The sequence below is a fragment of the Anser brachyrhynchus genome, assembly GCF_964034855.1.
Source record: "Anser brachyrhynchus genome assembly, chromosome: 1".
Lineage (NCBI taxonomy): Eukaryota > Metazoa > Chordata > Aves > Anseriformes > Anatidae > Anser > Anser brachyrhynchus.
In genome coordinates, this window is record NC_137694.1 from 57,585,079 (window position 1) to 57,598,624 (window position 13,546).

The following is a 13,546-nucleotide window of genomic DNA, read 5'->3' on the forward strand; positions in this document are numbered from 1 at the left end:
TGATCTTTAGATGTCTCTTCCAGTGCTAGCATGACACAAAGGGATAGCACACTAGGCGAAGATGAAAGTTTGAAGGACCGTTTAGTAGAACTTGGAAGTAAAAAGTCTCAACTGTTTTCAGTATTTTTTGTTTGTTTTTTTAACATTAGGATAGAGTTGAATTTAATAAATAACTAGAATATTTTGTAATTCATAGCATTCAGTGACTGTTCTTCTTCCCGCAGGGCTATGTGTTGATTTCTACTGATGTTCACTACAACTACTAAAGGAGAAGAGTGACCATTTGTTAGGCATGAATTTAAATCAATAATGTGACTCTGAAGGCTGAACAACTGTGCGATTCTCCTGAAACATCTCACCTGAGTCCTGATGAGAGCAGTGGCCTGGTTTGGTGGGGTGGGAGGGAGTGCTCAGAAATCTGGAGAAATGGTTAGGCTTCACAAGGGTGATAACAAGCAGACTCAGGGGCAAGCAAGATGCATGCTTGGCATTATTTATTCTGGAGTTTATCTGATGTAAAACTGTTTTTAAAAAGATTAATGCCTCTCTTGAAATAAAGTCTTGTCTACACACTTCCTGAAAGATGCTATAGTCTCTCAAGTGAAGAAAAAGTACATTGTCAAAATGTAGCTAAGGCAGGCATGTCTACTACTGTTTTGACTATAATAATCTCAAGTAATTTCCTTTTCAATGTGATGCATTAAATATGTAGTGAGCCCTCTCCAGAGCTACACCAGATGGGGAACTGTCCTGCCTACAGTGGGAACTAAACTACTACCATAAATGTTAACAAAGCTGCAGAAGCAATTCTTTTCTATATGGGTTCAAGAGACCAAGGGCTGCCTGTTTTCATGTCTTCAGGGCTTTTTGATAGCCCCTCTCCCCTGGTGGCTCCAAAATCCCCCACAGGACATTGCTTAGCCACCTCAGCTACAATCCTTGAGCGTTTCGGTGTGCGTTTCTCTTAAAAGCCTAATTCTGCACCGTCTTCGTCAGCGTTCCCCGGGGTGCAGAGGTACTTTATTCTCCCCGCACTTCGGTGCGAGGCCTTTCCCCTTCAGTGCCGCCAGCCCAGCGGGCCTGCTCCGCGTTACCTCCGTCCATCCCCCACACAGACGTTTGGGGACGGCGGCAGCCCGGCCCTACACCGCCAGGGGGAGCCGGGCGGAGGAGGATTTGTCCCTGGGCGGCCGCCGTCCGCTCTTACCGGCGGGGCTGAGGTGGCGGCGGCGGTGAGCGGGATCGGGAGGGCGCCGCCATGAGCCGCAGCTACAACGACGAGCTGCAGTTCCTGGACAAGCTGGACAAGAACTGCTGGCGGATCAAGAAGGGCTTCGTGCCCAACATGCACGTGCGTGGGGAGGGCTCGGGGTTGGGGGGGGGGGGGAAGGCCCGGCGGGGCCCGGTCGCGCTGACGGCTCTCCCCCCCCCATCCCCGCAGGTGGAGGGTGTTTTCTACGTGAACGACCCGCTGGAGAAGCTGATGTTCGAGGAGCTGCGCAACGCCTGCCGTGGCGGGGGTGAGTGCCGTGGTGCGGTGCGGCCCCGCTGCCCCCTCGCTGCCCCCTCAGAGCCAGCCCTGTGCCGGCTGTGGGGGAGCCCCGGGGTATGAGCAGGCCACGTACAAAGTGCCTCGTTGTGGTAATTTATCAGATTTTTTTACACTTTTTTCACTCTTTTCTTCCTTTTTTTTTTTTAGGTGCGGGGGGGTTTTTGCCCGCTATGAAGCAGATTGGGAACGTGGCAGCGTTACCTGGCATCGTTCACGTGAGTAACTGCTTCGGAAAATGCTCTTTGCTGCTCCGTTGTGGGAAGAGCTGTGAACCAAAGCTGGTTTTAGGATGGTTGGTGTGTTAGGAACCTGTCTCTGAGTAAGGAGCGCTTGCAAGGACAGGCTGTAAAATTAGCTTGTCAGAAAGGAAGGTATCCGCTTCACTTACTTCTGTGCGCTTGCAGCCCAGAAGGCCAAGTGGATCCTGGGCTGCATCAAAAGCGGAGTGGCCAGCAGGTGGAGGGAGGGGATTGTCCCCCTCTGCTCTGCCCTCGTGAGGCCCCACTTGGAGCACAGCGTCCATGTCTGGGGCCCCCAGCACAAGAAGGATGTGGGGCTGTTAGAACAGATCCAGAGGAGGGCCGCAAAGATGATCAAGGGTCTGGAGCACCTCTCCTATGAAAAAGGCTGAGAGAGCTGGGGATGTTCAGCCTACAGAAGAGAAGGCTCTGGGGTGACCTCATTGCAGCTTTTCAGTACTTAAAGGGGGCTTATAAAAAAAAAAGGAGAGCAGCGCTTTGCTCAGATAATGACAGGACAAGAGAGAATAGTTTTAAACTAAAAGAGCCGAGATTTAGATTGGAAGTTAGGGGGAAATTCTACACTCATGGGGTGGTGAGGCACTGGAACAGGTTACCTAGAGAGGTGGTGAATGCGCCATCCCTGGAGGTGTGCAAGACCAGGTTGGATGAGGCACTGGAACTAGGTGGTCTTCAAGGTCCCTTCCAACTCGAGCCATTCTAAGATTCACCGATTGCCTTTTTACACGAAGCCTGTTTGGCTTTGCTATTTTTGGCTATTGCAATTTGCTTTAGCCGCCTTTTCTCCACTGCTGGTATGGTCAGTTTGTTGTTTCTGAGTCGTCTCTGCTGACCTGCAGTGCCTGGGGAAGCGAGGAGGCAGCAGAAGGTGACAGTGTTGTCTGCGTTATCATCACTGCCCTAGCGTTGGCAGCGAGCCTTCCCCTGCATTCAACACTCTTTTACCCGGCCCCACACATTTTAGAAATGAAGCAGAAGGATGTCGGAGGAGTGTACTAGGCTGTACCACTCTTCAGTAAGCTTAAACTACAGTGTGGAAATTATCTTTTTCATGTTCAGTATCGCTTATATTAATAATTAACAAGTACCAGAATTGTGGTGTGTTTTTTTTTTTAATTGTTTCTTATGGTGACTCAGCAAAAGTTTTCAATTTGTGGCTGCAGTAAAAGGTTGCCTGTCATTCTGCTGAAATGGGAGTTACAGCTGACAGTTTGTAGGAGAAGTTTTAGGATCATCTTTCTATTTAGATCTTCACTTATTTTTTTAAACAACATTTTTCCTTGATGGGAAGGGGGTGCAAAAGAAGCATGTAATCCCCTGAAAAACATGCATGGTAACAGTTTAACACAGTTGAAAAGTTCCAATTTCTGACAGTTTTCTGGGTGTTTGGGACTCTTTTTTTAATTAAAAAAAAAAAAAAAAGATTTTGGAGTCCTGTTTGTGCTGCCCTAATTTAAACTTGCCGTGCTTTGAAATCGCACCATTGTATAGAAGCACGTTCTCACTTTTTTTAATTGGTAGTGATATGAAAAGGTTCAATTAAAATAATTCTTTTATAAATTAAAGCTACACCACTCGTATCTTATTCTATTGTATCAAACGACTTTTTCTCACTTAGAGCATGCAGCGTTTGGCCAATATTTAATCGCGTATGTAAGAAGGAAAAACACTGACTGTTATGATATCATTCAATAGCGTTGAATGGCTTTCTGGTTACATTTACAGTATTTAAGTATTGTGGATGTATCTAGATGGAACTTGGTAAAGAGAAACTAATCTTCACTCTTACATCTCTGCTGCATGCTACGCATAAGCTATTGCCTACGTAGGATGTGAATACAAGGACTCTTGGGTCCAGGAAAAGGCTATGCTGGAGTTCAGTTTGAGATCACAGCTTCTGCATTTAGGTGTTAAGTTTTCTTGATCCAGTCAGTAGAGCCAAGGGGGCTTCTCAGCTGCCTAGCCACGGGGTGCTCGCTTCAGAGTGAGATCAGCTACTCTCTGCTTTCTTTGACAGTCTCTCCTGTACCTGTTTGTGTTGGGATACTAACCCAAATTCAGGTGTTTACTCCATCTTCATCTGAACATCCATTCTCTGTTTGGTGTATTGGTCTGTACGTGTGACAACCGCTACCACAAGGCAAAGCATAACCAAGATGACTCTTAGTGCTGTACAGAGTTTTGTGGGACTTAGAAATTTCCTTCATTTTCTTTCAGAGATCAATAGGCCTGCCAGATGTCCATTCGGGCTATGGGTTTGCCATTGGCAACATGGCTGCCTTTGACATGAATGATCCTGAAGCAGTGGTTTCACCAGGTAAGGATTCTTCAAGACTGACTTAACCTGCACTGAGAAATGTAAGCGGTGGCTGAAAAACAGGTGAAATGGCAGGTCTTTACACTGCCATAAACGCAGGACCAAGGTGAAAGATGTCTGAATTACAGAGAGTTAAAAGGCACTTAGATTCTTGCAGTCAGAATCTTATGGAGCAGGTGGTTACACTGGAAACATCTAAACAGTACAGAGAGGATTGCCCTTCTTTTTTTGGCTTGTGCTTGTTGTAACCCTCAGTCTTGAAGAGACAGCACAAGACTTTGAACATGTGTTTCTCCAGGTTGATAAGGAATTGACTCTTTTATTTGAGCAACATTTGTAAACCCTTTTTGAGAATATTTCTACAATTTATTAAAAATGTAACCTTACAATATTTCTGACTTTTTAATAAACACCTTGCTTTCAGGGACTTGCTTTTAAAAACATCTTATCTCAGAGAACTAGGCTAAGATTTTCATCCGTCATTTTTCTTCTGTCCTGAGGCAGGAGAACAGGAGTATCCTGTATAATTTCTGTGGACAGTATACTTCATATTTGTGTCCACTTCTCTTTGTTTACTTGTTGGGGCAAGTAGCATATGCATAGGGCATATGCTTGAGACAGGAAAGCTGTGTGTGTCAGTTTTTAGTGTTCTTTTTTTTTTCTGCAAGACTGTCTTGAAATCGGAGGCTTCTTGTAAATCTGTTAAAATGAAACTTGTTGTTCTGCTTTATTTACAGCATTGTGTCAGAAAGAAGGTGTAAGACCACAGCATTTGGTGCATGCTCCCTCTCAGCCAGGAGACTGAGTTAAGATGAATATTCAGCAAATGCTCACCATCAGCACTCTCTTTATTAACTCCATGGCTTTCCCTACGCTTCTAGGTGGTGTCGGATTTGACATCAACTGTGGTGTCCGCTTACTGCGTACAAATTTGGATGAAAGTGATGTGCAGCCTGTGAAGGAGCAGCTCGCCCAAGCTATGTTTGACCATATTCCTGTTGGTGTCGGCTCCAAGGGTGTCATCCCCATGAATGCCAAGTGAGAGAACGGCTTTGCGTGTACATCAGGAGAGGGGACATCTCTCATGTTTATTCTGATGAAAGATTTATCAGTGGCAGGCTTTAAAAAAGAGGGAAAAATTCTAAACCTGTTCATGTTCTTTCTACACATGTGCTTCTCCAGGAGGAAAAGCGTAATCATCAGTGTACAGTCACCTGTTTCTTCCTCCATTTAAAACCTTGACGTAACTAAAGGTTCTTAAGAGGTTCTTACTTCCCCCGACTGAAAACTTTCTTACGTGTAAAGGTATTTTTGGAAAGGGGTGAGGGAGAAAGCAGGATATTCCTCAGACAACAAAGAGGAAAACGCAACGATCTATCTAATGTTAATATATTTATAGAGCTTGATTTTCATGAATTATTAAGAAGTTGGGCTTCTTATTAGGGGAGCTGGGGGCTAATCATAAAATCATAGAATAAGTTAGGTTAAATGGGATGCCTTGAGGTCATCTCACCCAACTCCCTGCACGAAGCAGAGCTAACTCTGAAGGCAGGTCTAACAGCAAAATTGTATCAGGTTGCTCAGGGCCGTATCTGGTTGAGTTTTGAATGTTTCCAAGGATAGCACTCATGTAGGTGTCTGATAACTGCAGGGATTTGGAAGAGGCGCTAGAGATGGGTGTGGACTGGTCTCTCCGGGAAGGCTATGCCTGGGCAGAGGACAAGGAGCACTGTGAGGAATATGGAAGAATGCTGCAGGCCGATCCCAACAAGGTCTCCTCAAGAGCGAAGAAAAGGGGCCTGCCTCAGGTAATGCTGTTTCAGGAAGGTTGTGAGTGCTCCCAGGGCTCAAATGTGAGATGCTGTGTAGTTCTCTGGTTTTGTATCTTTTCTTGAAGCTTTGCCTAGCAGTTCTGGGCAGGGGGAAGTGTGAGATGGTGGTGCTGTTTCTGAATAATTCTTGACAGAGCTGGAATACAAAGAAACAATAAGTGCTGAGCATACCCAAGGTCCCTTGGGCCATCAGGTTTTCAGCAGTTAACTTCTAGTACTGGAATTCATGTTTGCTGGCATTTCACTATCCAGATATAGTTTTGTTAAGAGACAGGCAAGCTGTTCTGTAACTTTTCAGTTTGCTCAGCAAGTTAACAGCAGGGCAGGGAAGGATGTCTTAATAAATGTGACTAGCTCAGAACTTTGAATTAAAGTTCAAGGGTTGGATTTCATTTCTGCACGTAGTATGTCCTTGCTCTGGGTGGAACTCTTCTGAGATAGCTGTAATAATGCTACCATTTCTGAAGTTTTCTTCTGTATGACTTCTTGAGTTTTATGAATTGTGGTGCTGCAATAGACTACAGCATTTTAACCACAAAATAATGTTAAGTCCTTAGTTTTCTCATTCACCTAGCAAATAAGGAATCACCTGTTATGGAATAGGAAAAACTGGGTCTTGGAAATGAAAAATCTTGCTTTAATCTGCTGGAGAGGTTTAAGAACCTAGTTAACAGGATATTGTAATTTCCCTGTGGGGTTATTAGCAAGTATAAGACTGCCTTTCCTATACAGACTGAAGGATAGGTTCTCAGTGCTCTGTACATTTTCTGTCTTTCAACTAGGCATAAGTCAGTTGCAAAACGTGGCAACACATTCTGTAGATCCTGGTCCTTTCGTTTATTTGCAGTCTTGTTCAAACAGTAAAAATTGTTATGAATACGATCAAAGAGGACTCTGATGATGCTACTTTGTTCTACTTTCTTTTAGCTTGTCATTTATCATCACCCCCTTCCTCCCCACTCCCTGGGAGAACTTTACTAAAGCCTTTCTGTAGCAATTTGCCCTATTTTCCATATTCTGTGTGTGCTCCCAGAGGCTGCTTTACTGGCACTGTCTGATCCTTGTGTTGTGATTGGCAGCTGGGGACCCTGGGAGCAGGAAATCACTACGCCGAGATCCAGGTCGTGGATGACATTTACAACGAATACGCTGCCCGGAAGATGGGCATCGACCACAAAGGGCAGGTGTGCGTCATGATCCACAGCGGCAGCAGGGGTTTGGGCCATCAGGTTGCCACAGGTATGATCTGACTGGAGTACGTGACTGGAGTGAAGCAAACTCTTCAGCACAGTCTTGTCATTGACAGTAAATTCCAGCACCAAAAATAGCATTTCTTACAGTGCAATTGTCACGTCTGTTCCGAGTTGCCTTGCTAGGGGTTGTCATGCGTTTTGTCTGCTTGATTTTGCAAGCCTTGCAGCAACGATAAGTTTCAAACCAAAGTGGTAATTGTCTTTGGGCTTGCAGAGTATTGGTCTTGCTATTATGGGACAGGATAAAAGATGACAGACTCATACTAGAGCATGTAGAATTCCAGTTAGATGCTAGATTTTTTTTTATTTTTTTTAAAAACATTAAAATGTTCAAATGCTGGAAATGTCTACTGATGCTGTAGAACCAGCATCCTTGGACATAGTCAGCATTTGGCTAAGTCCCTGAGCAACTTCATCCAGCTGGAGCTGCTCTGAGCAAGAGATAGGACTAGGTAACTCCCTTCTAAATCTTCCAAACTAAATTACTGTATGGTCAAAAGTGAGATTTTCACTGAATTCTGTGTCTGGTTCAGGGGCTGTCTTTAAACATATTTGCTTGTGATTGTGAGGTCGTAATCTTTGGTGTAACAGAGGCAGGCATTTTTGCAGTCAAAAAAAAGAAAAGACTAAATTCTTAGGTCACAAAAAGGTGCTACATCTGCATTTACTATTTGGAACCCAAGTGAAGTGCTTACATTATTAGAACATACCAATAGGTTGAACTGCATTTGTCTAAGTGGAGAATTCTTTCTGGTACACCTCAGGACCTTAACTTTTCTTTCTAAAAATAGTCTTGAGGAACATTGTTTGCAAACAGCAATGTTCTGCCGCAAAATTACTTTTGCATTTAAGAGGAAACTGTAGGTTTGACCCCTGGACAGATATGTTCAGTTTTAGAATATAAATTATAGACACCCATGTTAATCCCACAGACTGAAATAAAATGAAGAAGTCACTTAGAAATCTGTTTATTTCCCAGATGCGTTGGTGGCTATGGAAAAAGCTATGAAACGGGACAAAATCATAGTGAATGATCGGCAACTAGCATGCGCCAGGATTGCCTCTGCAGAGGGGCAGGATTACTTGAAAGGAATGGCAGCTGCTGGAAACTATGCGTGGGTCAACCGCTCTTCTATGACTTTCCTAACGAGACAGGTAGGAGCAGAGTTGTTGCTGATGTAAATACTGTGATATGCATGTCCTGCTTTATCCTAGGTGTATGGAATACAGGGAAGCTGCAGTATTTAATGTAACTTTTGGTTTTGTGCTTCCAAAGCTGCATTTTCTGGACAGACTTACATAAATTAATAGGCATGACAATCTGTTTAAAACCTCTCAACATCACTTGGATTGCACTTGCAGAAAAGCTACTTAGGCAGTATTTTTAGCATGCCTCATACTGGAAGAAGAGAATACAAGAAAAGCCATCTTTTCAGAGTTGACAGAATTTGTCTAATTGATACCGGGTTGAATTCCAGCATTAAAACTGCTGATGAGCAGATAAGTGGTCTAGGCAGTCCGTTTCTGTCACACTCAGCACTGTTGTACTCAATTCCACCATGGCTGAATTTGACTGAGGTTTTTCACCTGCCATGCCAAGTGTTTTGGTCACTAAATTAGCGGTAAGAAACATTTTCAAGAAAATCTATTGCTTTTAATTACTAAGAATATTGTATAGCTTCCACATGTACACAGCAGTTATCGTCTTGTATTTCACATCGCGGTTTGCTCTCTTCTTAGGCCTTTGCCAAAGTCTTCAACACCACCCCAGATGACCTCGATATGCACGTTATCTATGACGTGTCTCACAACATTGCCAAAGTGGAGCAACACGTGGTGGATGGGAAGGAGCGAACTCTGTTGGTGCACAGAAAAGGGTCAACCAGAGCCTTCCCTCCTCACCATCCTCTTATTGCTGTTGATTATCAAGTAAGTTTAGCTGTGGGAGAAGGAAATCAGGTGAGAATTTTGGATGAATCAGATAGTTTTAGAGTCCTTAACAGATCTGAATGCTCTGAATTCTTTATTCGAGCTAATGGCACTGGAAACCTAGTAGGATGGCAACATTTTGCTTGTCTGTTAGATCTTTGGGACATTGACCTCCCCCTTCTGCTCCACTCCTACAATAGTTGGAAGATTCTTGAAAATTTCATATCTAGGGCAGGCTGCAGTGATTTGTCTGCCTGTTGGACCCAGGTCTTTTGATAAACTGGTCTACATAATTCAGTGCAGTTAGGTTTCCAGAATCCTTGATATCAGGCACTCGAGGCAAGCAGGAATGTTCTGAGAGAATGTGAACCTGGCCTCTTTTTTTGTAGATGTGGTTCTTCTCAGACATTTATTAAGGATGTAGGCTTTTGCTGGGTGAGTTAAGACTTGCTTGCATCCACAGCTGACCGGACAGCCTGTTTTGATCGGTGGGACCATGGGCACCTGTAGCTACGTTCTTACGGGCACAGAGCAAGGCATGACTGAGACCTTCGGAACTACTTGCCATGGAGCCGTAAGTCAAAAAGCATTTCAAGAAGGGGTTTGAATGGGACTGTCATCCAGCAAACAAAGTTGGTAAAGGGTAATCCAGTGTGTGGTGCATCTGTTGGTAATGCAGGTAGCCTTGCCACAGTAGTCCCAGGCCAGGAGGATTGCACACTCGAAGTTCTTTGTCCCTTATGGAATAGTTTTGACTACTCCTGGAGAAAATTTAGGGGGTGCTCCTTTATACAAAGCAAAGATTAATGTGAAGATGTGGAGAATGAGCTCCTCTGAAAAGTCCTGGTATCTCTTAGCTAACAAGCATTAATAATCCTGAGGTTGTCCTTATAAAACTCCTCAGTAGTTGGAAAAAGGGACTTTCTCCCTTTTTATTTGTGATGTGAGACAAGATGACTGAGGAAGAGAAATAGCTTCCGGTAAAACTCTGAATCGTGAACGCTGACAAGGAGTTCGGGTAAGAAGACACTTGCAGACTAGCATGTTTACATACAAAACTTTCCTATCCATCATGCCAGACGTGTGGCTATGCAGAAGCCAGTCACCTAAAGTCTAAATTCATCTTCCATTTTGTGGCTTACTGTGCTCTGTGCCCTCAGCTATTCTGTATTTGCTTATAATGTAAACTGACTTGGGAATATGTCCTGGGTATAGCACCAGATGTCAAGCTTTACCCCAAAATGTTCCAGGGGTTCTGTTGTAGAAGTCAACTTCCTTCCTTGTCAGTGTTTACAACCACTTCTATTTGTGGACATTCTGACAAACATTCTTTCATTTTCTTCAGAGCAGTTGGGAATGTAGCTTAGTTTTCCTGTGTGCATCTGTTTTCTTTTTGATTTAGTAAGAAAGAGTTCTGTTTTTCCAAACTGCTACGAAAAGCAGAACTAAATAAACTACTTTCTAGGGTCGTGCACTGTCTCGAGCCAAATCTCGACGTAACTTGGACTTCCAGGATGTATTGGACAAGCTGGCTGACATGGGCATTGCCATCCGTGTTGCTTCACCCAAACTGGTCATGGAAGAAGTGAGTTTAACGTTTCATTATCTGAGAGGGAAAAAGGGGTCTTGCTCTGTGGCTGTATGACCCTACCTGACTTGGTTCTTGGTACTGCTGAGTAATCGCTAGTTCCCTGTATATACAGCTTCTTCAGTTCCTGACAGAGCTATCCAATTTTCTGGAAAAAAAAAATGTGAAGTCTTCTCTGTCCCCAAAATCCTGCTGAAAGGGGAGATGCCTGTCTGACAAGTTTTTGAGGACTATGTTTTTTTCCCTTGTTCTCATGCCTGGCAATAGGGTTAATTAGTATCTAACCTGAAAAATCTTTGTGAGAGCATCACAAAAGTAGTTACGTTTTGTGGCTTCTCTTCCTTCTGAATGATATTCTCCCAGCTTTAAATTTACTGTACTTTGTAGCTGTCATGTATATTCATAGCAGTGTATGACAAGTCCACGTCTTAAGACAAATTCCTACATTTGCTCAAGACGAAAAAAACTTGAAACAGCTAGGAAACCTTGATTGTTAAGACTTCCAGCTCTTCTACATTAACACGATAGGATGTCTGTTGTGTTGACAGCCTCGCTCATGGAAGTACGTTTAATCGTTTGTAACTGCTATTATGGGTGCTGGTATTGCACAAATGTATTGATCCTGCTAAAATCTTTGTTCAGGGGTGGCTTCCTAGTGCTCAAGGGGGAGCTCTAGAGTTCAGCCCTGGTTCCTGTCACTTAGAGGCAGCGAAGATGAATCCTAAAGGCTATTTGTAAGGAGGAAGTTGGAGTGACTTCCTGCCAGGTGCTGAGGCCCGACGTTCTCACCTGCCGGGGGTTTGGATTATCTGAGGATATTGGGAAAACGGAACCAAAACAGATAGCATTTTATCTGAAATGGGGTGAAAGCTTATTTGTAAAGCCAAGTATCTCTTAGACTTTAGGTGTGTAATATGGCTGGATTCTCAATATGTTCACCTACTTTTACATCCTCAATTTCCGTGATTCAATTTCCGCAAAGAAAAGAAGGGATGTCGAAAGCCTGTATCCAGCTTCCTGTGACTTTGGGTTATTTATAATTTTGTCTTTTTTTTTTCTTTTCCCCCTCCAGGCACCAGAGTCTTACAAGAACGTGACAGATGTGGTTAATACCTGCCATGCGGCTGGCATCAGCAAGAAAGCCATTAAATTGAGACCTATTGCTGTTATAAAAGGCTAGAAATTGACAAGGCAGCAGAAACCCAGTGACATCTCCAGGCCTTCTGCAAAACTGACTAGAATCTTCCCATACCTCTTGGACTCTGTAATATGCTCAGATATCACATCCCTGTTCTGGAAACACAGCAGTGGAGGATACCCCTATTTTTAATGACTTCTACACAAAATTAATGCCCCCCCCTCCACCTCCTTGTTATATGATGTTCTTTTCTTGGGAGAAAAGGGGAAAGAAATCGGTCTTGGCTTTTGATATGCAGTCTCTCACCTGTTTGGCTGATTATTCCACAGGCAGGACTTCAGACTTGCCTGAGTTCTCACTGATTGCTGTGCTGCAAGACCACCTCCATCAGCAAAGACGGCCTATGAGCCCGACCTCCTGTCTCCACACACAAGTGCGTGGAGCTCTTTCTGCATACAGAAGTGCTCTGATAGGCAGGGAATAGTGCTGCTGGGCAGGGAGAGGTCGCTCTGTCTGCAGACGGGTAAAAAATTGGGGAGTTGGGAGTGGTCTCCCGCTTGGGTTGAGAGGGATTAGCTAGGCTTGAGGCGCAGTCCTCTTCCCCCACCCTCTCCCATGCACCGCAGCACCTGGTGTACTTGGCTCAGCCCAAGTAGGTGTTCTGCAGTCTTCTCTAAATGGCAGTAGGATTCGGTTTGTTACTTTGAAAGGTTTTGTTTGCCCAATAAAAGTTGTGACTTAACAACTTAGAGATGTGCCAATCCAACGTTTTGCAGAGTCCTAAGCATGTGGAAGTTGGATTGGATAATGTTTGCTGTGTCCCACAACTGATTGAAGTGGGTCGTGTGGCGGGGTCAAGCCCAGTAGGATGTAACTGCTTTCAGCCGATGTTTCTTTTATGTTCATTAAATGAGACCGGACGGGGGGCTGACCAGTAGATCATATTGGGAATTATAAATAAAATGGGAAGATGGACACTGCAGTGTGTCTGTGTCATGTTTATTATGTGGCTGGAATGTCTGTTGTCCAGCTCTAAGTACCAGCTTGGTACCCACAACATCTTGTGGCTTCAGCCGATGGACCTTGCAAAGAAACGTGCAGATGGCAGGATACAGGTGAAGGGCAATGCAGTGCTGTTTTGTCAGCTTGGTTACAAGTGTGGTAGCTATGATCCGACTGTCTTGGGGCTAGCTGGGTTCTGAGTGGGCAGGTGAAGCCTTGCCTGTAAGCCTGCACGCAGACACAAGAGGGCAGCCGGAGGAAAATCTCAGAGCGAGAATGGAGCCTTGCCAGGGACTCCTGTAAAGGGAGCAGGCAGTGATGACTTGACTGCCTTTTGAGGAAACATCCCTTTAGGTTTAGGATCTTAGCAGACACCTGTTGATCCCAAGATGCATAATGGCATGTTGCTGTCCTAATCACTCTGCGTATTGGTTCCTTAAGTTGCAGTGTTGTATTTGTTGCAGGGTCAGAGGCAGCACATGCAGTACTAGTCGCTGCCTTGACTCCTTTTGGTTGCGACTTTAAAGGCAGTGCCTTGTTTTCTGCTTTCTCCTGTGGAATTGCTCCAGATTATCTCTGAGGTCTGAGACAGACTCACTGAATTTCAAACAAATATAATTTCATGTAGCAATGTGAATTAGCCTCACGGAGCCGCTGACTGAAAGACAAATTGTT

The 13,546-nt window shown here is 44.3% G+C and overlaps 2 protein-coding genes across 2 annotated transcripts in view; both read left to right on the forward strand.

Moving 5' to 3' along the window:
- Window positions 1-867, forward strand: part of BPIFC (BPI fold containing family C) — a 38,980-nt gene extending 38,113 nt beyond the window's left edge. The window contains exon 29 of the mRNA XM_080575705.1: window positions 225-867. Coding sequence (XP_080431831.1) covers window positions 225-266 — 42 coding nt within the window. The 3' untranslated portion in view covers window positions 267-867. The remainder of the gene's footprint in view (window positions 1-224) is intronic.
- A 300-nt stretch (window positions 868-1,167) lies between these two features.
- On the forward strand, window positions 1,168-12,846 carry RTCB (RNA 2',3'-cyclic phosphate and 5'-OH ligase). The gene is made up of 12 exons (XM_080590679.1): window positions 1,168-1,351; window positions 1,442-1,520; window positions 1,700-1,767; window positions 4,030-4,129; window positions 5,011-5,167; window positions 5,781-5,937; window positions 7,041-7,200; window positions 8,194-8,369; window positions 8,955-9,143; window positions 9,607-9,717; window positions 10,609-10,728; window positions 11,804-12,846. The coding sequence occupies exons 1-12, from the start codon at window positions 1,259-1,261 to the stop codon at window positions 11,909-11,911; spliced, it is 1,518 nt and encodes a 505-aa protein (XP_080446805.1). The 5' UTR covers window positions 1,168-1,258; the 3' UTR covers window positions 11,912-12,846.
- The last annotated feature ends 700 nt before the right edge of the window (window positions 12,847-13,546 follow it).

Coding starts and splice junctions, on each gene's coding strand:
- RTCB (XM_080590679.1), top strand. CDS start 1,259: ATGAGCCGCAGCTACAACGACGAGCTGCAGTTCCTGGACAAGCTGGAC. Junction 1,352..1,441: donor GCTTCGTGCCCAACATGCAC/GTGCGTGGGGAG, acceptor CCATCCCCGCAG/GTGGAGGGTGTTTTCTACGT. Junction 5,938..7,040: donor AGAAAAGGGGCCTGCCTCAG/GTAATGCTGTTT, acceptor TGTGATTGGCAG/CTGGGGACCCTGGGAGCAGG.